The 26,650-nt window shown below is 44.3% G+C and overlaps 1 protein-coding gene across 1 annotated transcript in view; it reads right to left on the bottom strand.

Annotated features, from left to right (window-relative positions):
• LOC149981251 (uncharacterized) overlaps positions 1-26,650 on the bottom strand; it is a 34,097-nt gene that overhangs the window by 2,908 nt on the left and 4,539 nt on the right. Inside the window, exons 3-6 of the mRNA XM_090185808.1 lie at positions 18,112-18,255; positions 17,260-17,396; positions 6,098-6,235; positions 1,551-1,687 (exon numbers count right to left, since the gene is read on the bottom strand). Coding sequence (XP_090041934.1) covers positions 1,551-1,687; positions 6,098-6,235; positions 17,260-17,396; positions 18,112-18,255 — 556 coding nt within the window. The remainder of the gene's footprint in view (positions 1-1,550; positions 1,688-6,097; positions 6,236-17,259; positions 17,397-18,111; positions 18,256-26,650) is intronic.

Here is a 26,650-nt window from a genome sequence, read left to right as displayed (position 1 = left end):
CCAATAAAGCTTCAATGGCTCACTGCAGGCATAGAATCAACATATCCGGAAACACATCTGTTCCCCGGGGCACTGGCCATCTTTGTAACAGTACTCGGCACACATGTAGGTCCCGTTGGGCAGGACACAGCGACCGGGTTTCACTATGGTAACAAATTAAAAGTTGTCAGTTATACAGTAGAAACATAAGTGTAATAGGAATTTCCAAGATAACAATCGAGAAAAGCAGTCGCAGGTAAAGTCAATCAAATCTATCCATAATAAATCGATACATGTAAAATGTATATGTACAATGTATGTGCATGTACAGAGGGGAGAACAAGTATTTGATACACTGCCGATTTTGATTTGATACACTGCCCATATCCATGTAAAATGTATATGTAAAATGTATATACATGAATATCCATATAAAATGTACATGTAAAATGTATATACATGAATATACAGCAGAAAAGCTGTAAAACTCCAAAATATTTGTGTCCTCCAAAGAGGTGGATTGGTTAATATTAATTATTTTTTATTTAGAAAATAATTATATCCAGTTTATTACAAGCTGCAACAGGGAGACACTTCCAGCACAGAAGCATAGAAAATGTCTGACTGGCATCTTGGAGACATGCCCTTTACATTCTAATCAGACAGCAACAAACGTTCTGTAAACACCAGCTCTAGAGGCTTGTAGGAAGTCAAAACAAACAGGCTGTCAGCTGCTACAGAATCACACAGTGTTCACAGAATGTCATCAATACAACATAACAGTGAATAATCAGTGTGTCCTCGGCCCTTGTACCTCAAGTCTGGCGTGAACCTCTATCAACAGATATGAGAACAATCCATAACATTCAGCATCAAGTCTAGTGACCATCAATCCACACCTTGAGTGTCACAAGTAGAACACTGGAAATCATCCGTACACTGATTCTTTCCATTGAGGTCTTACTATTACAATGAGTTGGAATTTTGTTGGTGTTCCTTGACAAATTGTCAGCTTAAAGTTCTGTGAATTGCTGTATCGTAAGAAACGTATGTTGCTACTCCTCTGATGTCTCAGCCTGATATTCCCAAAATCCTTTTCCCTGAAATATTTTACTTTTATTTATCTAGGCAAGTCAGTTAAGAAAAAAATCTTATTTTCAATGACGGCCTAGGAACAGTGGGTTAACTGCCTTGTTCTTAACGACAGATTTTTACCTTGTCAGCTCAGGGATTTGCTCTTGCAACCTTTTGGTTACTAGTCCGACGCTCTAACCACTAGGCTACCCTGCCGCCAACGGTCCACCAACCAAAGGACATCCAGCCAACATGACACAACTGTGAGAAGCATTGGAGTCAACATGGGCCAGCATCCCTATGGAACGCTTTAAACACCTTGTAGACCCCATGCCCTGATGAATTGAGGCTTTTCATAGGGCAAAAGGGGGTGCAACTCAAAAATATCTATGTGTATGAAATGTACATTACAAGCCTCAGCTTTCTTGTTTCCAGAGTAATACAGCAATAATGAATGCAGTGGATGGGTGTATCTGTCACTCTGGAACCATTCCTACCTGTGTCGGTGCAATGCAGTCATGCCCACATCCATTGTGGCAGCATTTTTCATTATTGGGGCAGTCACTGTCATTGGAGCATAACTCCGCACACATCCCCACGCCCCATCGTCTACGAGGGCACACTCCAGGCTTTGCTTTGGGACAACACAATTTGAGCAGACATGTCAGGGAACCCGACTTACCACAAAGAGACATGAACACGGACAAAATTGGACTGAACCATTTTCTGGAAATCAGTCATATTTGTGTGGAGATCGGTATGGTAAAGAGGAATTCGTATTTGTGAAAAGATTGCAGAGTATACCCCTAATATTTTTGTGTCTAATTAGTTTTGGAGACATTTGTCCCCCATCATCAATGTTTCCCCCATAACACCCATGAAAACACATGGCAGCCTTCTGAACACTGTTAGTAAACCAGTCAGGTTCTTACTGAAGTCAGGTGGGACACACAAGGCGTCAGAGTGAAAGACGCAGCATTTGTCATCTTTAGGACAGTCCTCATCGCGGACACATCCCTTGTGTGACGGCACGACATTCAGAAGCAGCGGGCACTGACCTGCCTTCGGGGGGATCGGCACTGTGAGAGAGCAGGAGGAATTGGAAACAGTTGGACCGAACCATTTTCTGAAGATCTGTCATATTTGTGAGGAGATGGTTACGATAAATAGGCATTTGCATTTGTAGGAAGTCAAAACAGAAAGCGGTGACATTGTCAGATGCTTCAGAATCACACAGTGTTCCACAATGTCATCAATACAATACAACAGTGAATAATCAGTGTGCCCTCGGTCCTTCTACTGGGACCTCCAGTCTGGCGTCAATCTCTGTCAACAGATATGAGAACAATCCATAAAATGTATCATCAAGTCTAGTGACCATCAACCCACACCTTGAATGTCACAAGAAGAACAATGGAAATCATGTGTATTACAGAAGCTCTGAACTAAACATTGTGTTGATCCCTCTAAATTAAATATGAGCTTTACTGGTCTTAAATGTCCCCATTACAAAATGTTTATGGTGTATATATATATATATATTTATATATAAAACTCTAAATACCTACATGGCTCTCAGAAATCTTCTTAATTGAGTGTCTCAGCTCTAAAGAGAGTGTATGTGAAATATATTGATCTATGTGTATGAAATGTACATTACAATCTCCAGCTTTCTTGTTTCCAGAGTAATGCAGCAATAATGAATGCAATAGATGGGTGTATCTGTCACTCTGGGACCATATCCTACCTGTGTACGGTGCAATGCAGTTATGCCCACATCCATTGTGGCAGCATTTTTCATCATTGGGGCAGTCACTGTCATTGGAACATAACTCTGCACACGTCCCTACGCCCCAGCCCCATCGTCTACGAGGGCACACTCCAGGCTTTGCTTTGGGACAACACAATTTGAGCAGACATGTCAGGGAACCCGACTTACCACAAAGAGACATGAACACGGACAAAATTGGACTGAACCATTTTCTGGAAATCAGTCATATTTGTGTGGAGATGGTTACGGTAAAGAGGAATTTGTATTTGTGAAAAGATTGCAGAGTATACCCCTAATATTTTTGTGTCGAATTAGTTTTGGAGACATTTGTCCCCCATCATCAATGTTTCCCCCATAACACCCATGAAAACGCATGGCATCCTTCTGAACACTGTTAGTAAACCAGTCAGGTTCTTACTGAAGTCAGGTGGGACACACAAGGCGTCAGAGTGAAAGACGCAGCATTTGTCATCTTTAGGACAGTCCTCATCGCGGACACATCCCTTGTGTGACGGCACGACATTCAGAAGCAGCGGGCACTGACCTGCCTTCGGGGGGATCGGCACTGTGAGAGAGCAGGAGGAATAGGAAACAATTGGACCGAACCATTTTCTGAAGATCTGTCATATTTGTGAGGAGATGGTTGCGATAAATAGGCATTTGCATTTGTAGGAAGTCAAAACAGAAAGCGGTGACATTGTCAGCTGCTACAGAATCACACAGTGTTCCACAATGTCATCAATACAATACAACAGTGAATAATCAGTGTGTCCTCGGTTCTTCTACTGGGACCTCCAGTCTGGCGTCAATCTCTGTCAACAGATATGAGAACAATCCATAACATTTATCATCAAGTCTAGTGACCATCAACCCACACCTTGAATGTCACAAGAAGAACAATGGAAATCATGTGTATTACAGAAGCTCTATACTAAACATTGTGTTGATCCCTCTAAATTAAATATGAGCTTTACTGGTCTTAAATGTCCCCATTACAAAATGTTTATGGTGTATATATATATATATATTTATATATAAAACTCTAAATACCTACATGGCTCTCAGAAATCTTCTTAATTGAGTGTCTCAGCTCTAAAGAGAGTGTATGTGAAATATATTGATCTATGTGTATGAAATGTACATTACAATCTCCAGCTTTCTTGTTTCCAGAATAATGCAGCAATAATGAATGCAATAGATGGGTGTATCTGTCACTCTGGGACCATATCCTACCTGTGTACGGTGCAATGCAGTCATGCCCACATCCATTGTGGCAGCATTTTTCATCATTGGGGCAGTCACTGTCATTGGAACATAACTCTGCACACGTCCCTACCCCCCATCGTCTACGAGGGCACACTCCAGGCTTTGCTTTGTGAGCACAATTTGAGCAGATGTCAGGGATCCCAAATTGCCACAAAGAGACATGAACATAGACACATTTGGACTGAACCATTTTCTGGAAATCAGTCATATTTGTGTGTAGATGGTTACGATAAATAGGAATTTGTATTTGTGAAAAGATTGCAGAGTATACCCTTAATATTTTTGTGTCTAATTAGTTTTGGAGACATTTGGCCACCATCATCAATGTTTTCCCCATAACACCCATGAAAACGCATGGCAGCCTTCTGAACACTGTTAGTAAACTTCTTACTGAAGTCAGGTGGGACACACAAGGCGCCAGAGTCAAAGATGCAGCATTTGTCATCTTTAGGACATTCCTCATCGCGGACACATCCCTTGTGTGACGGCACGACATTCAGAAGCAGCGGGCACTGACCTGCCTTCGGGGGGATCGGCACTGTGAGAGAGCAGGAGGAATAGGAAACAATTGGACCGAACCATTTTCTGAAAATCTGTCATATTTGTGAGGAGATGGTTACGATAAATAGGCATTTGCATTTGTAGGAAGTCAAAACAGAAAGCGGTGACATTGTCAGCTGCTTCAGAATCACACAGTGTTCCACAATGTCATCAATACAATACAACAGTGAATAATCAGTGTGTCCTCGGTCCTTCTACTGGGACCTCCAGTCTGGCGTCAATCACTATCAACAGATATGAGAACAATCCATAACATTCATCATCAAGTCTAGTGACCATCAACCCACACCTTGAATGTCACAAGAGGAACAATGGAAATCATGTGTATTACAGAAGCTCTGTACTAAACATTGTGTTGATCACTCTAAATTAAATATGAGCTTTACTGGTCTTAAATGTCCCCATTACAAAATGTTTATGGTGTATATATATATATATATTTATATATAAAACTCTAAATACCTACATGGCTCTCAGAAATCTTCTTAATTGAGTGTCTCAGCTCTAAAGAGAGTGTATGTGAAATATATTGATCTATGTGTATGAAATGTACATTACAATCTCCAGCTTTCTTGTTTCCAGAGTAATGCAGCAATAATGAATGCAATAGATGGGTGTATCTGTCACTCTGGGACCATATCCTACCTGTGTACGGTGCAATGCAGTTATGCCCACATCCATTGTGGCAGCATTTTTCATCATTGGGGCAGTCACTGTCATTGGAACATAACTCTGCACACGTCCCTACGCCCCATGGTCTACGAGGGCACACTCCAGGCTTTGCTTTGGGACAACACAATTTGAGCAGACATGTCAGGGACACGACTTACCACAACACATGAACATGGACACAATTACACTGAACCATTTTCTGAAAATATGTCATATTTGTGTGGAGATCGTTACGATAAATGTTAGCTGCTACAGAATCACACAGTGGTCACAGAATGTCATCAGTACAATACAACAGTGAATAATCAGTGTGTCCTCGGTCCTTCTACTGGGACGTCCAGTCTGGCGTCAATCACTATCAACAGATATGAGAACAATCCATAACATTCAGCATCAAGTCTAGTGACCATCAACCCACATCTTGAATGTCACAACTAGTATACTGGAACCATTGTGTATAACATAAACTGTATACGCTAAATGTTTTGTTGATCACTCTCAATTAAATATGATCTTTAGCGATCCTACATTTCCCCATTACAAATAGGTTTATGGTAGCAACTTGTCAGCCTACACTGACTCTTCCCAATGAAGTCTTTCTATTATGTGACTTCTTAATTGAGTTTCTCAGCTCTATAGAGAGTGTAAGTGAAATATATTGATCTATGTGTATGAAATGTACATTACAATCTCCAGCTTTCTTGTTTCCAGAGTATTGCAGCAATAATGAATGCAATAGATGGGTGTATCTGTCACTCTGGGACCATATCTTACCTGTGTTAGGTGCAATGCAGTCATGCCCACATCCATTGTGGCAGCATTTTTCATCATTGGGGCAGTCACTGTCATTGGAACATAACTCTGCACATATCCCCGTGCCCCATCGTCTACGAGGGCACACTCCAGGCTTTGCTTTGGGTCAACACAATTTGAGCAGATGTCAGGGAACCCAACTTGCCACAAAGAGACATGAACATAGACACATTTGGACTGAACCAATTCATGAAAATCTGTCATATTTGTGTCGAGATGGATTTGACAAATATGCATTTGCATCTCTGGAAAGTTTGTAGGTCATACTCCAAGTAATTTATTGTCTAATTAATAGTTTTGGAGACATTTGTCCCCCATCATCAATGTTTCCCCCATAACACCCATGAAAATGCATGACAGCCTTCTGAACACTCACAATCTATTGGTTCAAATAAGTAGGTTGAAAACATTGTATGTTAACTAAAAAGGGCTGTGCAGCTAGTTACACACAGACACACAAACAGTGCTATTAAGATGCAGAAATAATCATTTCTAGTTAAATGAACATATGAGACAAATTGACAAACACATATGTTGACTGAATTTCTGCATTCGTTTTCTCAAGTTGGAGCTAAGTTTGGGCCAACTAAAAATGTTAAGTTCAGGTAACACTTTTATCTAGAAGTTGAATAAACTGAAAAAGGCTTTGGAACCACTTACTTCATAATAATTAGTTGAAACAACTAGAATTTATTTGACAGTGTATGCGTAAGATGGCCAAGGGTAGCCTGGATTGTTTCAAAGTCATAATGGCTGGCTTGTATTTCTTTGTAAGGTTGCAACAAAATAGGTTGCAAAGGGGCTATGCACAATTATAGGCTATTGTTTATAACCAATTAGGTAGACTATAACACCTAAGTCAAGTGTAGCAGACTTCTTAAAATAAATCATCAAATTGTCACAGTTTGTTTCATGACAAATAATGCAAAGTAGACTAATTAGAACAACTCACCTGTAGATGTGCCTCCCGTTTCTGCGGCAGAGACTATTTTCAAATCTACAAATGCCAACAGAAAAAGAACCAAAGCACAACGCGCTGACAAATTCATGTCCATGCTGACTTCAAGACTGTTAGAGCAAATGCAGTCCAAATCAATTTAATAGAAGAGGAGGAGACCATAATATGTATTAACCTTAGATGACTAAGAGGGGGGCACTGCTTTGAAGCCATCGCACAGCCATTTTGGTACTCCTCCTTCATTGTAAAAAAAAAAAAGCTATAGAAATGCATTTATTAATGTCTACATTTGTTTTTTGACAAATATATTATATTACAGACACCTTAATGCATACATGCAAATTATATTAATTTAACTGAACATGTACATTTTATATTTTGAGAGTGTTAATGTTACTGCCCCCACCACAACAAAGAATTACTTAAATACATGAAATTGTGTCCTTGAAACATTTTATTCATTTATTCAATTCCATTCATTCCTATGGAGGACTGCTCTTTCTGGGATGTGCCAGTGTGGCGGCCTGTGGCTTCAAAGCCTCTCATTGGCCATTACAAAGCATCAGCAATCCAGGGTTTATACACATCATTGAGAGACCATAGAAAAGATGAATGCACAAGGAACAATGCATCTGCAGGGTCCCTATGCCCATCAATTTACATTCCGAGTTCGGATCCGAACACTTGCTTAGGTCACATGTAATGAGAATAATTAAAGAGGATATATGGAACTTGTGCCTCTGGGGGTGTTCTTGATCCAAAAGTGGTCCCCCAAATGGACAGTAATATTGTCCAGAAATTAAGTCAAAATTTGATGTAAACAATTCACAACTAAACGTCAATAGTGTGTCTTCAACTGAGTTTGTAGTTCAATGACTGAATGCATTTCTGTTAAACTGCAGGTGAAAATCCACAATGTATAATGATTCATAACGAAATGTTTCAAAGTACAGTATGTGGAGAGCTATAACACTGTTGATGGGTTGATTTTTGGGCAACTGTTGGGCTTTCATCTTAAGAAATAGGCCTATACATGTCCCAAAATAAATTTTTTAATTTCTATCAAATATGTTCTCTCTCATCTGTCTTGTTCATGATGGGCAGACCTATACGCTTTTATCATTTTCTTACACTGATATCTTGTAGCTTAGAGCGGACAACTATTTGGAGGACTTACATTATTCTCTCACAATAACGTTGTAGGACTATACACATCACATTCTATATGACTGACTGTTAATGTCATGTACTGTCATGTTGTGTCTTGTCTCTGTCCTTTCCCTTCACCCTGTCTCCCTCTGCTGGTCGTTGTTAGGTTACCTTTCCACCCCCTCTTTCCCCCAGCTGTGCCTTGTCTCCTCCTAACCACCTCGTCACCCCTTTTCCCACCTGTTCCCTTTTTCCCTCTGATTAGTCCCCTATATCTCTCTCTGTTTTTGTTCCTGTCCTTGTCGGATTCTTGTTTGTTGTGTTTCATGCCTGAACCAGACTGTCGTCATGTTTGCTGTAACCTTGTCTTGTCCTGTCGGAATCTGCCGGTCCGTCTGAGCCTACCTATGTTTGGTAATTAAAGAAGCTCTGTTTAAGTTAATTCGCTTTTGGGTCCTCATTCACGCACCGTAACAGAAGAATCCGACCAAGAATGGACCCAGCGACTTCGGATCCTCTCCACTCAGCCGTCGGGATCCAGGGAGCGATGCTAGGCAGACACGAGCAGGAAGTGTCTGCTGCTCGACATGCCGTTGAGACCCTGGCCACCCAAGTCTCCAACCTCACAGAACAGGTTCACCATCTCCGCCTCGATCCACCGGCCACTTCCAGGGCTTTCGAATCTCCGGAGCCCAGAATCAATAACCCGCCGTGTTACTCTGGGGAGCCCACTGAATGCCGCTCGTTCCTCACCCAGTGTGATATTGTGTTTTCTCTCCAGCCCAACACTTACTCCAGGAGCACTGCTCGTGTCGCCTACGTCATATCTCTCCTTATTGGACGGGCTCGTGAGTGGGGCACGGCAATCTGGGAGGCAAGGGCTGAGTGTACTAACCAGTATCAGGACTTTAAGGAGGAGATGATACGGGTTTTTGATCGATCTGTTTTTGGGGAGGAGGCTTCCAGGGCCCTGTCTTCCCTATGTCAAGGCAATCGATCCATAACAGACTACTCTATTGAGTTTCGCACTCTTGCTGTCTCCAGTGGCTGGAACGAGCCGGCCTTGCTCGCTCGCCTTCTGGAGGGTCTCCGCGCAGAGGTAAAGGATGAGATTCTCTCCCGGGAGGTTCCTTCCAGCGTGGATTCCTTGATTGAACTCGCTATTCGCATTGAGCGACGGGTTGATCTTCGTCACCGAGCTCGTGGAAAGGAGCTCGCACTCTCCGTCGCCCCCCTCTCCGCATCACTACCATCTTCCTCTGCCGGCTCGGGTGCTGAGCCCATGCAGCTGGGAGGTATCCGCATCTCGACTAAGGAGAGGGAACGGAGAATCACCAACCGCCTCTGTCTCTATTGCGGTTCCGCTGGTCATTTTGTCACTTCATGTCCAGTAAAAGGCCAGAGCTCGTCAGTAAGCGGAGGGCTACTGGTGAGCGCTACTACTCCTGTATCTCCTTCAAGATCCTGCACTACCTTGTCGGTCCATCTACGCTGGACCGGTTCGTCAGCTTCCTGCAGTGCCTTAATAGACTCTGGGGCGGAGGGCTGTTTTATGGACGAGACCTGGGCTCGGGAACATGACATTCCTCTCAGACAGTTAAAGGAGCCCACGGCCTTGTTCGCCCTGGATGGTAGTCCTCTCCCCAGGATTCAGCGTGAGACGCTACCTTTAACCCTCACTGTTTCTGGTAATCATAGTGAAACCATTTATTTTTTAATTTTTCGTTCACCTTTTACACCTGTTGTTTTGGGCCATCCCTGGCTAGTTTGTCATAATCCTTCCATTAATTGGTCTAGTAATTCTATCCTCTCCTGGAACGTCTCTTGTCATGTGAAATGTTTAATGTCTGCTATCCCTCCTGTTTCCTCTGTCTCTTCTTCACAGGAGGAGCCTGGTGATTTGACAGGGGTGCCGGAGGAATATCACGATCTGCGCACGGTGTTCAGTCGGTCCAGGGCCACCTCTCTTCCTCCACACCGGTCGTATGATTGTAGTATTGATCTCCTTCCGGGAACCACCCCCCCCCGGGGTAGACTATACTCTCTGTCGGCTCCCGAACGTAAGGCTCTCGAAGATTATTTGTCTGTAGCTCTTGACGCCGGTACCATAGTCCCCTCCTCCTCTCCCGCCGGAGCGGGGTTTTTTTTTGTCAAGAAGAAGGACGGGTCTCTGCGCCCCTGCATAGATTATCGAGGGCTGAATGACATAACAGTGAAGAATCGTTATCTGCTTCCTCTTATGTCTTCAGCCTTCGAGATCCTGCAGGGAGCCAGGTTTTTCACTAAGTTGGACCTTCGTAACGCTTACCATCTCGTGCGCATCAGGGAGGGGGACGAGTGGAAGACGGCGTTTAACACTCCGTTAGGGCACTTTGAATACCGGGTTCTTCCTTTCGGCCTCGCTAACGCTCCAGCTGTCTTTCAGGCATTAGTCAATGATGTCCTGAGAGACATGCTGAACATCTTTGTTTTCGTTTACCTTGACGATATCCTGATTTTTTCACCGTCACTCCAGATTCATGTTCAGCACGTTCGACGTGTCCTCCAGCGCCTTTTAGAGAATTGTCTAAAGGTTGAGAAGTGCACTTTTCATGCCTCCTCCGTCACATTTCTCGGTTCTGTTATTTCCGCTGAAGGCATTAAGATGGATCCCGCTAAGGTCCAAGCTGTCATTGATTGGCCCGTCCCTAAGTCACGCGTCGAGCTGCAGCGCTTTCTCGGCTTCGCGAACTTCTATCGTCGTTTCATCCGTAATTTCGGTCAGGTGGCAGCTCCTCTCACAGCCCTTACTTCTGTCAAGACGTGCTTTAAGTGGTCCGTTTCCGCCCAGGGAGCTTTTGATCTCCTCAAGAATCGTTTTACATCCGCTCCTATCCTTGTTACACCTGACGTCTCTAGACAGTTCGTTGTCGAGGTTGACGCGTCAGAGGTGGGCGTGGGAGCCATTCTTTCTCAGCGCTCCCTCTCTGACAACAAGGTCCACCCATGCGCGTATTTTTCTCATCGCCTGTCGCCGTCGGAACGTAACTATGATGTGGGTAACCGCGAACTGCTCGCCATCCGGTTAGCCCTAGGCGAATGGCGACAGTGGTTGGAGGGGGCGACCGTTCCTTTTGTCGTTTGGACTGACCATAGGAACCTTGAGTACATCCGTTCTGCCAAACGACTTAATGCGCGTCAGGCGCGTTGGGCGCTGTTTTTCGCTCGTTTCGAGTTCGTGATTTCTTATCGTCCGGGCTCTAAGAACACCAAGCCTGATGCTTTGTCTCGTCTCTTCAGTTCTTCAGTAGCCTCCACTGACCCCGAGGGGATTCTCCCTGAGGGGCGTGTTGTCGGGTTGACTGTCTGGGGAATTGAGAGGCAGGTAAAACAAGCGCTCACTCACACTCCGTCGCCGCGCGCTTGTCCTAGGAACCTTCTTTTCGTTCCCGTTCCTACTCGTCTGGCCGTTCTTCAGTGGGCTCACTCTGCCAAGTTAGCCGGCCACCCTGGCGTTCGGGGTACGCTTGCTTCCATTCGCCAGCGTTTTTGGTGGCCCACCCGGGAGCATGACACGCGTCGTTTCGTGGCTGCTTGTTCGGTCTGCGCGCAGACTAAGTCCGGTAACTCTCCTCCTGCCGGCCGTCTCAGGCCGCTTCCTATTCCTTCTCGACCGTGGTCTCACATCGCCTTAGATTTTGTCACCGGACTGCCTTCGTCAGCGGGGAAGACTGTTATTCTTACGGTTGTCGATAGGTTCTCTAAGGCGGCTCATTTCATTCCCCTTGCTAAGCTTCCTTCTGCTAAAGAGACGGCACAAATCATCATCGAGAATGTTTTCAGAATTCATGGCCTTCCGTCAGACGTCGTTTCGGACAGAGGTCCGCAATTCACGTCTCAATTTTGGAGGGAGTTTTGCCGTTTGATTGGGGCTTCCGTCAGTCTCTCTTCCGGCTTTCACCCCCAGTCTAACGGTCAAGCAGAACGGGCCAATCAGACTATTGGTCGCATCTTACGCAGTCTTTCTTTTCGTAACCCTGCGTCTTGGTCAGAACAGCTCCCCTGGGCAGAATACGCCCACAACTCGCTTCCTTCGTCTGCGACCGGGCTATCTCCTTTTCAGAGTAGCCTCGGGTACCAGCCTCCGCTGTTCTCATCTCAGTTCGCCGAGTCCAGCGTCCCCTCCGCTCAGGCTTTTGTCCAACGTTGCGAGCGCACCTGGAAGAGGGTCAGGTCTGCACTTTGCCGTTATAGGACGCAGACTGTGAGGGCTGCTAATAAGCGTAGAACTAAGAGTCCTAGATATTGTCGCGGTCAGAAAGTTTGGCTCTCCACTCAGAACCTTCCCCTTAAGACGGCTTCTCGCAAGTTGACCCCGCGGTTCATTGGTCCGTTCCGTATTTCTCGGGTCATTAATCCTGTCGCAGTTCGACTTCTTCTTCCGCGATACCTTCGTCGCGTCCACCCGGTCTTCCATGTCTCCTGCATCAAGCCCGTCCTTCGCGCCCCCGCTCGTCTTCCCCCCCCCCCCCCCATCCTTGTCGAGGGCGCACCCATCTACAGGGTCCGTAACAGTTAACCTGTCTCCTACCCTTCATCTACACTGATTGAAGTGGTTTTAACAGGTGAAATTAATAAGGGATTGCAGCTTCACCTGGTCAGTCTATATCAGTCTATCTTCATAATATTTTGTACAGTCAGTCTATAACATGTTGTGGTTGACAAAGTGATTAGCCATTTGATTCCCTGTTCAGGAGTCTTATGGCTTGGGGTAGAAGCTATTTAAACTGACTTGGCGCTCCGGTACTGCTTGCTGTGCGGTAGCAGAGAGAACAGTCTATGACTAGGGTGGCTGGAGTCTTTGACCATTTTTAGGGCCTTCCTCTGACACCGCGTGGTATAGAGGTCCTTGGTGGCAGGAAGATTGTCCCCGGTGATGTTCTGGGCCGTAAGCACTATCCTCTGTAGTGCCTTGCAGGTAGAGGCCAAGTAGTTGCCATACCAGGTAGTGATACCAACCCGTCAGGATGGTGCAGCTGTAAAATCTTTTGAGGATCTGAGGACCCATGCCAAATCTTTTCAGACTACTGAGCGGGAAAACGTTTTGTTGTGCCCTCTTCACAACTGTCTTGGTGTGCTTGGATCATGTTAGTTTGTTGGTGATGTGGACGCCAAGGATCTTGAATCCTGCTCCACTACAGCTCCGTCAATGAGAATGGGGCGTGCTCGGTCCTCCTTTTCCTGCAGTCCACAATCATCTCCTTTGTCTTGATCACGTTGAGTGGGTGTTGTTGTCCTTGCACCACACGGTCAGGTCTCTGACCTCCTCACTATAGGCATAATAAATACTAAATACTTTCTAAACAATAAGCACACAATATTCCGAAACGGTCACGCTGTTGTGATACTGTGATGAGTAACTTCAGACAAACTCTATGTTGAGTAACATAATGTTTTTAGTCCATAAATGCTTTTCTCAATTACATAAATGCTTCAAAATTCGCAAAAAGTGACATTAGCTGATGAAGATGATCTCATAGAACAAAACGTATAAGATCTCCCAAACCTGTCTTCACCACAAAACGTATTTTCAGCGTTTATCCAAAAACCCTACAAAAACTCAATACATTTTCCCATAGGCTTTGTTCAAAGAACCATGATGGAGTTAGTCCCTACAAAGAGACACCATTACTATTGCTCTCTATACATGTTAGCAATTGGGAGTCTCCAACCCATGCAAAAGTAACCTCACAGTCCAATCCCCCCACCCCCCCTTTGCTAATTTCACCACCAGCAAAGCATTAAAAAATAATCTCACCCATCTACCCACAATATCTCATAATGACAGTGAAAACATGATTTTAGAAATGTTTGCTAATTTATTGAAAGTGAAATACAGAAATATCTCATTTACATACAGTACCAGTCAAAAGTTTGGACACACCTAGTCATTCCAGGTTTTTTTATTTATTTTTTACTATTTTCTACATTGTGTAATAATAGTGAAGACATCAAAACTATGAAATAACACATATGGAATCATGTAGTAAAATAAAATTCATAAAATTCAAGATAGTTGGGAACAGATTTTCTATATCCCAATACCATGGCATCAGATTTATTGAAGTAATATACAAAGTAACAATTGAAGCATCAATCATTTCTTTTCAATTTAAGCTATTATATAAGATTCCCGCTACAAAAAGAATGCTCAGTATATGGGGCATTGAACAAAATCAATAGAGTATCTATTTTGGTACTGTCCGTCGTTGGCTTGTTTTTGGAGTCAGGTTCAGGAATGGTTGTTAACATGGGTACCACTGGGCGCGCATTTGGGGGTTTTGCCCTAGCACTACACATCTGATTCAAATAACCAACTCATCATCAAGCTTTGATTATTTTCATCAGCTGTGTAGAGCTAGAGCAAAAACCAAAACGTGAACCCAGGAGGAGCCCCAGGACCGAGTTTGGGAAACCCTGCCCTATGGTACTGCCCAGGGACACAGTGATTTAATGCAAAGTGGTGGATTGTGGGCATGCGCCTCCCACGGAGGAACATGCAAATCTTCCACTGTTTGATGTCAGAGTAGCTCACCATTGCCCCAGGGGACATGCGGACTACCTCCAAATCATCTCGCATCTGACGCACCAGGGCTGTCCCCTTTGTGTGTCCAAGTTGTTTCCACCGAGATGGATGACGATATTCACGGTCACAACTCGACTCGGCGAGAGATAATATTTCAGAACCCTTCAACTGGGAACAGCTCGGCCATATTTCCGTCTCGTGTAGTCGTCTATCTAGCCAGCTGCATTGTGTAATCACATCGCAAATATTTCCTTCAGTCTTTGTTTCCTTGCTCTCGCCAATTTTCTATGAGCAATGATCAGTATGATTATGAGCATGGATCTTATCAATAAATAAAACGTACAACATCGTGAAGATTCACAACGAAAGCATGTGTTAAACTATATTATAAAGTGGGTGGTTCGTGCCCCGAATGCTGATTGGCTGACAGCCGTGGAATATCAGGCCATATACCATGGGTATGACAAAACATTTATTTTTACAGCTTCAATTACGTTGGTAATCAGTTTATAATAGCAATAAGGAACCTCGGGGGTTTGTGGTAATGGCCAATATACCACAGCTAAGGGCTGTATGTCAAGGCACGTGCTAAGAACAGTCCTTAGCATGGTATATTGGCCGTATACCACACCTCCTTGTGCATTTTTGCTTAATTATAATGTTCTATAATAAGGTTGCACCATCACCTTCTGGTGTAAAAACCATGGAAATTAAAAACAAAACACTATGTTTAAACTGAGAACAGACATTGGTCTGAAGCCGGAAAATGAAGGATATTCACATGAGCACCACACAAGTATCAAATAACCCCCTAAAAAACCAAGCACAGGTGTTCAAAATCTTGTTTTATTCAAATTCAGCAGTCCACATGAGTTTGTCAATTCACATACTGCCCATGAAAATTGTCCAGTTTCCATAAAAGCTATGATCATTTTTCATATTTATTATTGCATAAAATCATCCGTTTTCATAGACATAATTGTACATGTAATGATTTGTATGTTGTACTTATTTCTTATAACTAATAAGAACTTCCAATAAAGCTTCAATGGCTCACTGCAGGCATAGAATCAACATATCCGGAAACACATCTGTTCCCCGGGGCACTGGCCATCTTTGTAACAGTACTCGGCACACATGTAGGTCCCGTTGGGCAGGACACAGCGACCGGGTTTCACTATGGTAACAAATTAAAAGTTGTCAGTTATACAGTAGAAACATAAGTGTAATAGGAATTTCCAAGATAACAATCGAGAAAAGCAGTCGCAGGTAAAGTCAATCAAATCTATCCATAATAAATCGATACATGTAAAATGTATATGTACAATGTATGTGCATGTACAGTGGGGAGAACAAGTATTTGATACACTGCCGATTTTGATTTGATACACTGCCGATATCCATGTAAAATGTACATGTAAAATGTATATACATGAATATCCATATAAAATGTACATGTAAAATGTATATACATGAATATACAGCAGAAAAGCTGTAAAACTCCAAAATATTTGTGTCCTTCAAAGAGGTGGATTGGTTAATATTAATTATTTTTTATTTAGAAAATAATTATATCCAGTTTATTACAAGCTGCAACAGGGAGACACTTCCAGCACAGAAGCATAGAAAATGTCTAACTGGCATCTTGGAGACATGCCCTTTACATTCTAATCAGACAGCAACAAATGTTCTGTAAACACCAGCTCTAGAGGCTTGTAGGAAGTCAAAACAAACAGGCTGTCAGCTGCTACAGAATCACACAGTGTTCACAGAATGTCATCAATACAACATAACAGTGAATAATCAGTGTGTCCTCGGCCCTTGTACCTCAAGTCCGGCGTTAATCTCTATCAACAGATATGAGAACAATCCATAACATTCAGCATCAAGTCTAGTGACCATCAATCCACACCTTGAGTGTCACAAGTAGAACACTGGAAATCATCCGTACACTGATTCTTTCCATTGAGGTCTTTTCCCTGAAATATTTTACTTTCATTTATCTAGGCAAGTCAGTTAAGAAAAAAAATCTTATTTTCAATGACGGCCTAGGAACAGTGGGTTAACTGCCTTGTTCTTAACGACAGATTTTTACCTTGTCAGCTCAGGGATTTGCTCTTGCAACCTTTCGGTTACTAGTCCGACGCTCTAACCACTAGGCTACCCTGCCGCCAACGGTCCACCAACCAAAGGACATCCAGCCAACATGACACAACTGTGAGAAGCATTGGAGTCAACATGGGCCAGCATCCCTATGGAACGCTTTAAACACCTTGTAGACCCCATGCCCTGATGAATTGAGGCTTTTCTTAGGGCAAAAAGGGGTGCAATTCAAAAATATCTATGTGTATGAAATGTACATTACAAGACTCAGCTTTCTTGTTTCCAGAGTAATGCAGCAATAATGAATGCAGTGGATGGGTGTATCTGTCACTCTGGAACCATTCCTACCTGTGTCGGTGCAATGCAGTCATGCCCACATCCATTGTGGCAGCATTTTTCATTATTGGGGCAGTCACTGTCATTGGAGCATAACTCCGCACACATCCCCACGCCCCATCGTCTACGAGGGCACACTCCAGGCTTTGCTTTGGGACAACACAATTTGAGCAGACATGTCAGGGAACCCGACTTACCACAAAGAGACATGAACACGGACAAAATTGGACTGAACCATTTTCTGGAAATCAGTCATATTTGTGTGGAGATGGTTACGATAAAAAGGAATTTGTATTTGTAGGAAGTCAAAACAGAAAGCGGTGACATTGTCAGCTGCTACAGAATCACACAGTGTTCCACAATGTCATCAATACAATACAACAGTGAATAATCAGTGTGTCCTCGGTCCTTCTACTGGGACCTCCAGTCTGGCGTCAATCACTATCAACAGATATGAGAACAATCCATAACATTTATCATCAAGTCTAGTGACCATCAACCCACACCTTGAATGTCACAAGAAGAACAATGGAAACCATGTGTATTACAGAAGCTCTGAACTAAACATTGTGTTGATCCCTCTAAATTAAATATGAGCTTTACTGGTCTTAAATGTCCCCATTACAAAATGTTTATGGTGTATATATATATATATATATTTATATATAAAACTCTAAATACCTACATGGCTCTCAGAAATCTTCTTAATTGAGTGTCTCAGCTCTAAAGAGAGTGTATGTGAAATATATTGATCTATGTGTATGAAATGTACATTACAATCTCCAGCTTTCTTGTTTCCAGAGTAATGCAGCAATAATGAATGCAATAGATGGGTGTATCTGTCACTCTGGGACCATATCCTACCTGTGTACGGTGCAATGCAGTTATGCCCACATCCATTGTGGCAGCATTTTTCATCATTGGGGCAGTCACTGTCATTGGAACATAACTCAGCACACGTCCCTACGCCCCAGCCCCATCGTCTACGAGGGCACACTCCAGGCTTTGCTTTGGGACAACACAATTTGAGCAGACATGTCAGGGAACCCGACTTACCACAAAGAGACATGAACACGGACAAAATTGGACTGAACCATTTTCTGGAAATCAGTCATATTTGTGTGTAGATGGTTACGGTAAGTTTGTAGGCCATACTCCAAGTAATTTTGTGTCTAATTAATAGTTTTGGAGACATTTGTCCCCCATCATCAATGTTTCCCCCATAACACCCATGAAAACGCATGACAGCCTTCTGAACACTCACAATCTATTGGTTCAAATAAGTAGGTTGAAAACATTGTATGTTAACTAAAATGGGCTGTGCAGCTAGTTACACACAGACACACAAACAGTGCTATTAAGATGCAGAAATAATCATTTCTAGTTAAATGAACATATGAGACAAATTGACAAACACATATGTTGACTGAATTTTTGCATACGTTTTCTCAAGTTGGAGCTAAGTTTGGGCCAACTAAAAATGTTAAGTTCAGGTAACACTTTTATCTAGAAGTTGAATAAACTGAAAAAGGCTTTGGAACCACTTACTTCATAATAATTAGTTGAAACAACTAGAATTTATTTGACAGTGTATGCGTAAGATGGCCAAGGGTAGCCTGGATTGTTTCAAAGTCATAATGGCTGGCTTGTATTTCTTTGTAAGGTTGCAACAAAATAGGTTGCAAAGGGGCTATGCACAATTATAGGCTATTGTTTATAACCAATTAGGTAGACTATAACACCTAAGTCAAGTGTAGCAGACTTCTTAAAATAAATCATCAAATTGTCACAGTTTGTTTCATGACAAATAATGCAAAGTAGACTAATTAGAACAACTCACCTGTAGATGTGCCTCCCGTTTCTGCAGCAGAGACTATTTTCAAATCTACAAATGCCAACAGAAAAAGAACCAAAGCACAACGCGCTGACAAATTCATGTCCATGCTGACTTCAAGACTGTTAGAGCAAATGCAGTCCAAATCAATTTAATAGAAGAGGAGGAGACCATAATATGTATTAACCTTAGATGACTAAGAGGGGGGCGCTGCTTTGAAGCCATCGCACAGCCATTTTGGTACTCCTCCTTCATTGTAAAAAAAAAAAGCTATAGAAATGCATTTATTAATGTCTACATTTGTTTTTTGACAAATATATTATATTACAGACACCTTAATGCATACATGCAAATTACATTAATTTAACTGAACATGTACATTTTATATTTTGAGAGTGTTAATGTTACTGCCCCCACCACAACAAAGAATTACTTAAATACATGAAATTGTGTCCTTGAAACATTTTATTCATTTATTCAATTCCATTCATTCCTATGGAGGACTGCTCTTTCTGGGATGTGCCAGTGTGGCGGCCTGTGGCTTCAAAGCCTCTCATTGGCCATTACAAAGCATCAGCAATCCAGGGTTTATACACATCATTGAGAGACCATAGAAAAGATGAATGCACAAGGAACAATGCATCTGCAGGGTCCCTATGCCCATCAATTTACATTCCGAGTTCGGATCCGAACACTTGCTTAGGTCACATGTAATGAGAATAATTAAAGAGGATATATGGAACTTGTGCCTCTGGGGGTGTTCTTGATCCAAAAGTGGTCCCCCAAATGGACAGTAATATTGTCCAGAAATTAAGTCAAAATTTGATGTAAACAATTCACAACTAAACGTCAATAGTGTGTCTTCAACTGAGTTTGTAGTTCAATGACTGAATGCATTTCTGTTAAACTGCAGGTGAAAATCCACAATGTATAATGATTCATAACGAAATGTTTCAAAGTACAGTATGTGGAGAGCTATAACACTGTTGATGGGTTGATTTTTGGGCAACTGTTGGGCTTTCATCTTAAGAAATAGGCCTATACATGTCCCAAAATAAATTTTTTAATTTCTATCAAATATGTTCTCTCTCATCTGTCTTGTTCATGATGGGCAGACCTATACGCTTTTATCATTTTCTTACACTGATATCTTGTAGCTTAGAGCGGACAACTATTTGGAGGACTTACATTATTCTCTCACAATAACGTTGTAGGACTATACACATCACATTCTATATGACTGACTGTTAATGTCATGTACTGTCATGTTGTGTCTTGTCTCTGTCCTTTCCCTTCACCCTGTCTCCCTCTGCTGGTCGTTGTTAGGTTACCTTTCCACCCCCTCTTTCCCCCAGCTGTGCCTTGTCTCCTCCTAACCACCTCGTCACCCCTTTTCCCACCTGTTCCCTTTTTCCCTCTGATTAGTCCCCTATATCTCTCTCTGTTTTTGTTCCTGTCCTTGTCGGATTCTTGTTTGTTGTGTTTCATGCCTGAACCAGACTGTCGTCATGTTTGCTGTAACCTTGTCTTGTCCTGTCGGAATCTGCCGGTCCGTCTGAGCCTACCTATGTTTGGTAATTAAAGAAGCTCTGTTTAAGTTAATTCGCTTTTGGGTCCTCATTCACGCACCGTAACAGAAGAATCCGACCAAGAATGGACCCAGCGACTTCGGATCCTCTCCACTCAGCCGTCGGGATCCAGGGAGCGATGCTAGGCAGACACGAGCAGGAAGTGTCTGCTGCTCGACATGCCGTTGAGACCCTGGCCACCCAAGTCTCCAACCTCACAGAACAGGTTCACCATCTCCGCCTCGATCCACCGGCCACTTCCAGGGCTTTCGAATCTCCGGAGCCCAGAATCAATAACCCGCCGTGTTACTCTGGGGAGCCCACTGAATGCCGCTCGTTCCTCACCCAGTGTGATATTGTGTTTTCTCTCCAGCCCAACACTTACTCCAGGAGCACTGCTCGTGTCGCCTACGTCATATCTCTCCTTATTGGACGGGCTCGTGAGTGGGGCACGGCAATCTGGGAGGCAAGGGCTGAGTGTACTAACCAGTATCAGGACTTTAAGGAGGAGATGATACGGGTTTTTGATCGATCTGTTTTTGGGGAGGAGGCTTCCAGGGCCCTGTCTTCCCTATGTCAAGGCAATCGATCCATAACAGACTACTCTATTGAGTTTCGCACTCTTGCTGTCTCCAGTGGCTGGAACGAGCCGGCCTTGCTCGCTCGCCTTCTGGAGGGTCTCCGCGCAGAGGTAAAGGATGAGATTCTCTCCCGGGAGGTTCCTTCCAGCGTGGATTCCTTGATTGAACTCGCTATTCGCATTGAGCGACGGGTTGATCTTCGTCACCGAGCTCGTGGAAAGGAGCTCGCGCTCTCCGTCGCCCCCCTCTCCGCATCACTACCATCTTCCTCTGCCGGCTCGGGTGCTGAGCCCATGCAGCTGGGAGGTATCCGCATCTCGACTAAGGAGAGGGAACGGAGAATCACCAACCGCCTCTGTCTCTATTGCGGTTCCGCTGGTCATTTTGTCACTTCATGTCCAGTAAAAGGCCAGAGCTCGTCAGTAAGCGGAGGGCTACTGGTGAGCGCTACTACTCCTGTATCTCCTTCAAGATCCTGCACTACCTTGTCGGTCCATCTACGCTGGACCGGTTCGTCAGCTTCCTGCAGTGCCTTAATAGACTCTGGGGCGGAGGGCTGTTTTATGGACGAGACCTGGGCTCGGGAACATGACATTCCTCTCAGACAGTTAAAGAAGCCCACGGCCTTGTTCGCCCTGGATGGTAGTCCTCTCCCCAGGATTCAGCGTGAGACGCTACCTTTAACCCTCACTGTTTCTGGTAATCATAGTGAAACCATTTATTTTTTAATTTTTCGTTCACCTTTTACACCTGTTGTTTTGGGCCATCCCTGGCTAGTTTGTCATAATCCTTCCATTAATTGGTCTAGTAATTCTATCCTCTCCTGGAACGTCTCTTGTCATGTGAAATGTTTAATGTCTGCTATCCCTCCTGTTTCCTCTGTCTCTTCTTCACAGGAGGAGCCTGGTGATTTGACAGGGGTGCCGGAGGAATATCACGATCTGCGCACGGTGTTCAGTCGGTCCAGGGCCACCTCTCTTCCTCCACACCGGTCGTATGATTGTAGTATTGATCTCCTTCCGGGAACCACCCCCCCCCGGGGTAGACTATACTCTCTGTCGGCTCCCGAACGTAAGGCTCTCGAAGATTATTTGTCTGTAGCTCTTGACGCCGGTACCATAGTCCCCTCCTCCTCTCCCGCCGGAGCGGGGTTTTTTTTTGTCAAGAAGAAGGACGGGTCTCTGCGCCCCTGCATAGATTATCGAGGGCTGAATGACATAACAGTGAAGAATCGTTATCTGCTTCCTCTTATGTCTTCAGCCTTCGAGATCCTGCAGGGAGCCAGGTTTTTCACTAAGTTGGACCTTCGTAACGCTTACCATCTCGTGCGCATCAGGGAGGGGGACGAGTGGAAGACGGCGTTTAACACTCCGTTAGGGCACTTTGAATACCGGGTTCTTCCTTTCGGCCTCGCTAACGCTCCAGCTGTCTTTCAGGCATTAGTCAATGATGTCCTGAGAGACATGCTGAACATCTTTGTTTTCGTTTACCTTGACGATATCCTGATTTTTTCACCGTCACTCCAGATTCATGTTCAGCACGTTCGACGTGTCCTCCAGCGCCTTTTAGAGAATTGTCTAAAGGTTGAGAAGTGCACTTTTCATGCCTCCTCCGTCACATTTCTCGGTTCTGTTATTTCCGCTGAAGGCATTAAGATGGATCCCGCTAAGGTCCAAGCTGTCATTGATTGGCCCGTCCCTAAGTCACGCGTCGAGCTGCAGCGCTTTCTCGGCTTCGCGAACTTCTATCGTCGTTTCATCCGTAATTTCGGTCAGGTGGCAGCTCCTCTCACAGCCCTTACTTCTGTCAAGACGTGCTTTAAGTGGTCCGTTTCCGCCCAGGGAGCTTTTGATCTCCTCAAGAATCGTTTTACATCCGCTCCTATCCTTGTTACACCTGACGTCTCTAGACAGTTCGTTGTCGAGGTTGACGCGTCAGAGGTGGGCGTGGGAGCCATTCTTTCTCAGCGCTCCCTCTCTGACAACAAGGTCCACCCATGCGCGTATTTTTCTCATCGCCTGTCGCCGTCGGAACGTAACTATGATGTGGGTAACCGCGAACTGCTCGCCATCCGGTTAGCCCTAGGCGAATGGCGACAGTGGTTGGAGGGGGCGACCGTTCCTTTTGTCGTTTGGACTGACCATAGGAACCTTGAGTACATCCGTTCTGCCAAACGACTTAATGCGCGTCAGGCGCGTTGGGCGCTGTTTTTCGCTCGTTTCGAGTTCGTGATTTCTTATCGTCCGGGCTCTAAGAACACCAAGCCTGATGCTTTGTCTCGTCTCTTCAGTTCTTCAGTAGCCTCCACTGACCCCGAGGGGATTCTCCCTGAGGGGCGTGTTGTCGGGTTGACTGTCTGGGGAATTGAGAGGCAGGTAAAACAAGCGCTCACTCACACTCCGTCGCCGCGCGCTTGTCCTAGGAACCTTCTTTTCGTTCCCGTTCCTACTCGTCTGGCCGTTCTTCAGTGGGCTCACTCTGCCAAGTTAGCCGGCCACCCTGGCGTTCGGGGTACGCTTGCTTCCATTCGCCAGCGTTTTTGGTGGCCCACCCGGGAGCATGACACGCGTCGTTTCGTGGCTGCTTGTTCGGTCTGCGCGCAGACTAAGTCCGGTAACTCTCCTCCTGCCGGCCGTCTCAGGCCGCTTCCTATTCCTTCTCGACCGTGGTCTCACATCGCCTTAGATTTTGTCACCGGACTGCCTTCGTCAGCGGGGAAGACTGTTATTCTTACGGTTGTCGATAGGTTCTCTAAGGCGGCTCATTTCATTCCCCTTGCTAAGCTTCCTTCTGCTAAAGAGACGGCACAAATCATCATCGAGAATGTTTTCAGAATTCATGGCCTTCCGTCAGACGTCGTTTCGGACAGAGGTCCGCAATTCACGTCTCAATTTTGGAGGGAGTTTTGCCGTTTGATTGGGGCTTCCGTCAGTCTCTCTTCCGGCTTTCACCCCCAGTCTAACGGTCAAGCAGAACGGGCCAATCAGACTATTGGTCGCATCTTACGCAGTCTTTCTTTTCGTAACCCTGCGTCTTGGTCAGAACAGCTCCCCTGGGCAGAATACGCCCACAACTCGCTTCCTTCGTCTGCGACCGGGCTATCTCCTTTTCAGAGTAGCCTCGGGTACCAGCCTCCGCTGTTCTCATCTCAGTTCGCCGAGTCCAGCGTCCCCTCCGCTCAGGCTTTTGTCCAACGTTGCGAGCGCACCTGGAAGAGGGTCAGGTCTGCACTTTGCCGTTATAGGACGCAGACTGTGAGGGCTGCTAATAAGCGTAGAACTAAGAGTCCTAGATATTGTCGCGGTCAGAAAGTTTGGCTCTCCACTCAGAACCTTCCCCTTAAGACGGCTTCTCGCAAGTTGACCCCGCGGTTCATTGGTCCGTTCCGTATTTCTCGGGTCATTAATCCTGTCGCAGTTCGACTTCTTCTTCCGCGATACCTTCGTCGCGTCCACCCGGTCTTCCATGTCTCCTGCATCAAGCCCGTCCTTCGCGCCCCCGCTCGTCTTCCCCCCCCCCCCCCCCATCCTTGTCGAGGTCGCACCCATCTACAGGGTCCGTAACAGTTAACCTGTCTCCTACCCTTCATCTACACTGATTGAAGTGGTTTTAACAGGTGAAATTAATAAGGGATTGCAGCTTCACCTGGTCAGTCTATATCAGTCTATCTTCATAATATTTTGTACAGTCAGTCTATAACATGTTGTGGTTGACAAAGTGATTAGCCATTTGATTCACTGTTCAGGAGTCTTATGGCTTGGGGTAGAAGCTATTTAAACTGACTTGGCGCTCCGGTACTGCTTGCTGTGCGGTAGCAGAGAGAACAGTCTATGACTAGGGTGGCTGGAGTCTTTGACCATTTTTAGGGCCTTCCTCTGACACCGCGTGGTATAGAGGTCCTTGGTGGCAGGAAGATTGTCCCCGGTGATGTTCTGGGCCGTAAGCACTATCCTCTGTAGTGCCTTGCAGGTAGAGGCCAAGTAGTTGCCATACCAGGTAGTGATACCAACCCGTCAGGATGGTGCAGCTGTAAAATCTTTTGAGGATCTGAGGACCCATGCCAAATCTTTTCAGACTACTGAGCGGGAAAACGTTTTGTTGTGCCCTCTTCACAACTGTCTTGGTGTGCTTGGATCATGTTAGTTTGTTGGTGATGTGGACGCCAAGGATCTTGAATCCTGCTCCACTACAGCTCCGTCAATGAGAATGGGGCGTGCTCGGTCCTCCTTTTCCTGCAGTCCACAATCATCTCCTTTGTCTTGATCACGTTGAGTGGGTGTTGTTGTCCTTGCACCACACGGTCAGGTCTCTGACCTCCTCACTATAGGCATAATAAATACTAAATACTTTCTAAACAATAAGCACACAATATTCCGAAACGGTCACGCTGTTGTGATACTGTGATGAGTAACTTCAGACAAACTCTATGTTGAGTAACATAATGTTTTTAGTCCATAAATGCTTTTCTCAATTACATAAATGCTTCAAAATTCGCAAAAAGTGACATTAGCTGATGAAGATGATCTCATAGAACAAAACGTATAAGATCTCCCAAACCTGTCTTCACCACAAAACGTATTTTCAGCGTTTATCCAAAAACCCTACAAAAACTCAATACATTTTCCCATAGGCTTTGTTCAAAGAACCATGATGGAGTTAGTCCCTACAAAGAGACACCATTACTATTGCTCTCTATACATGTTAGCAATTGGGAGTCTCCAACCCATGCAAAAGTAACCTCACAGTCCAATCCCCCCACCCCCCCTTTGCTAATTTCACCACCAGCAAAGCATTAAAAAATAATCTCACCCATCTACCCACAATATCTCATAATGACAGTGAAAACATGATTTTAGAAATGTTTGCTAATTTATTGAAAGTGAAATACAGAAATATCTCATTTACATACAGTACCAGTCAAAAGTTTGGACACACCTAGTCATTCCAGGTTTTTTTATTTATTTTTTACTATTTTCTACATTGTGTAATAATAGTGAAGACATCAAAACTATGAAATAACACATATGGAATCATGTAGTAAAATAAAATTCATAAAATTCAAGATAGTTGGGAACAGATTTTCTATATCCCAATACCATGGCATCAGATTTATTGAAGTAATATACAAAGTAACAATTGAAGCATCAATCATTTCTTTTCAATTTAAGCTATTATATAAGATTCCCGCTACAAAAAGAATGCTCAGTATATGGGGCATTGAACAAAATCAATAGAGTATCTATTTTGGTACTGTCCGTCGTTGGCTTGTTTTTGGAGTCAGGTTCAGGAATGGTTGTTAACATGGGTACCACTGGGCGCGCATTTGGGGGTTTTGCCCTCGCACTACACATCTGATTCAAATAACCAACTCATCATCAAGCTTTGATTATTTTCATCAGCTGTGTAGAGCTAGAGCAAAA

This window comes from Oncorhynchus mykiss, chromosome 9, assembly GCF_057628025.1.
Source record: "Oncorhynchus mykiss isolate SJ-2025 chromosome 9, ASM5762802v1, whole genome shotgun sequence".
Classification (NCBI taxonomy): Eukaryota; Metazoa; Chordata; class Actinopteri; order Salmoniformes; family Salmonidae; genus Oncorhynchus; species Oncorhynchus mykiss.
The sequence above is the reverse complement of the archived record's forward strand: the minus strand, read 5'-3'. Positions and strand labels throughout refer to the sequence as shown.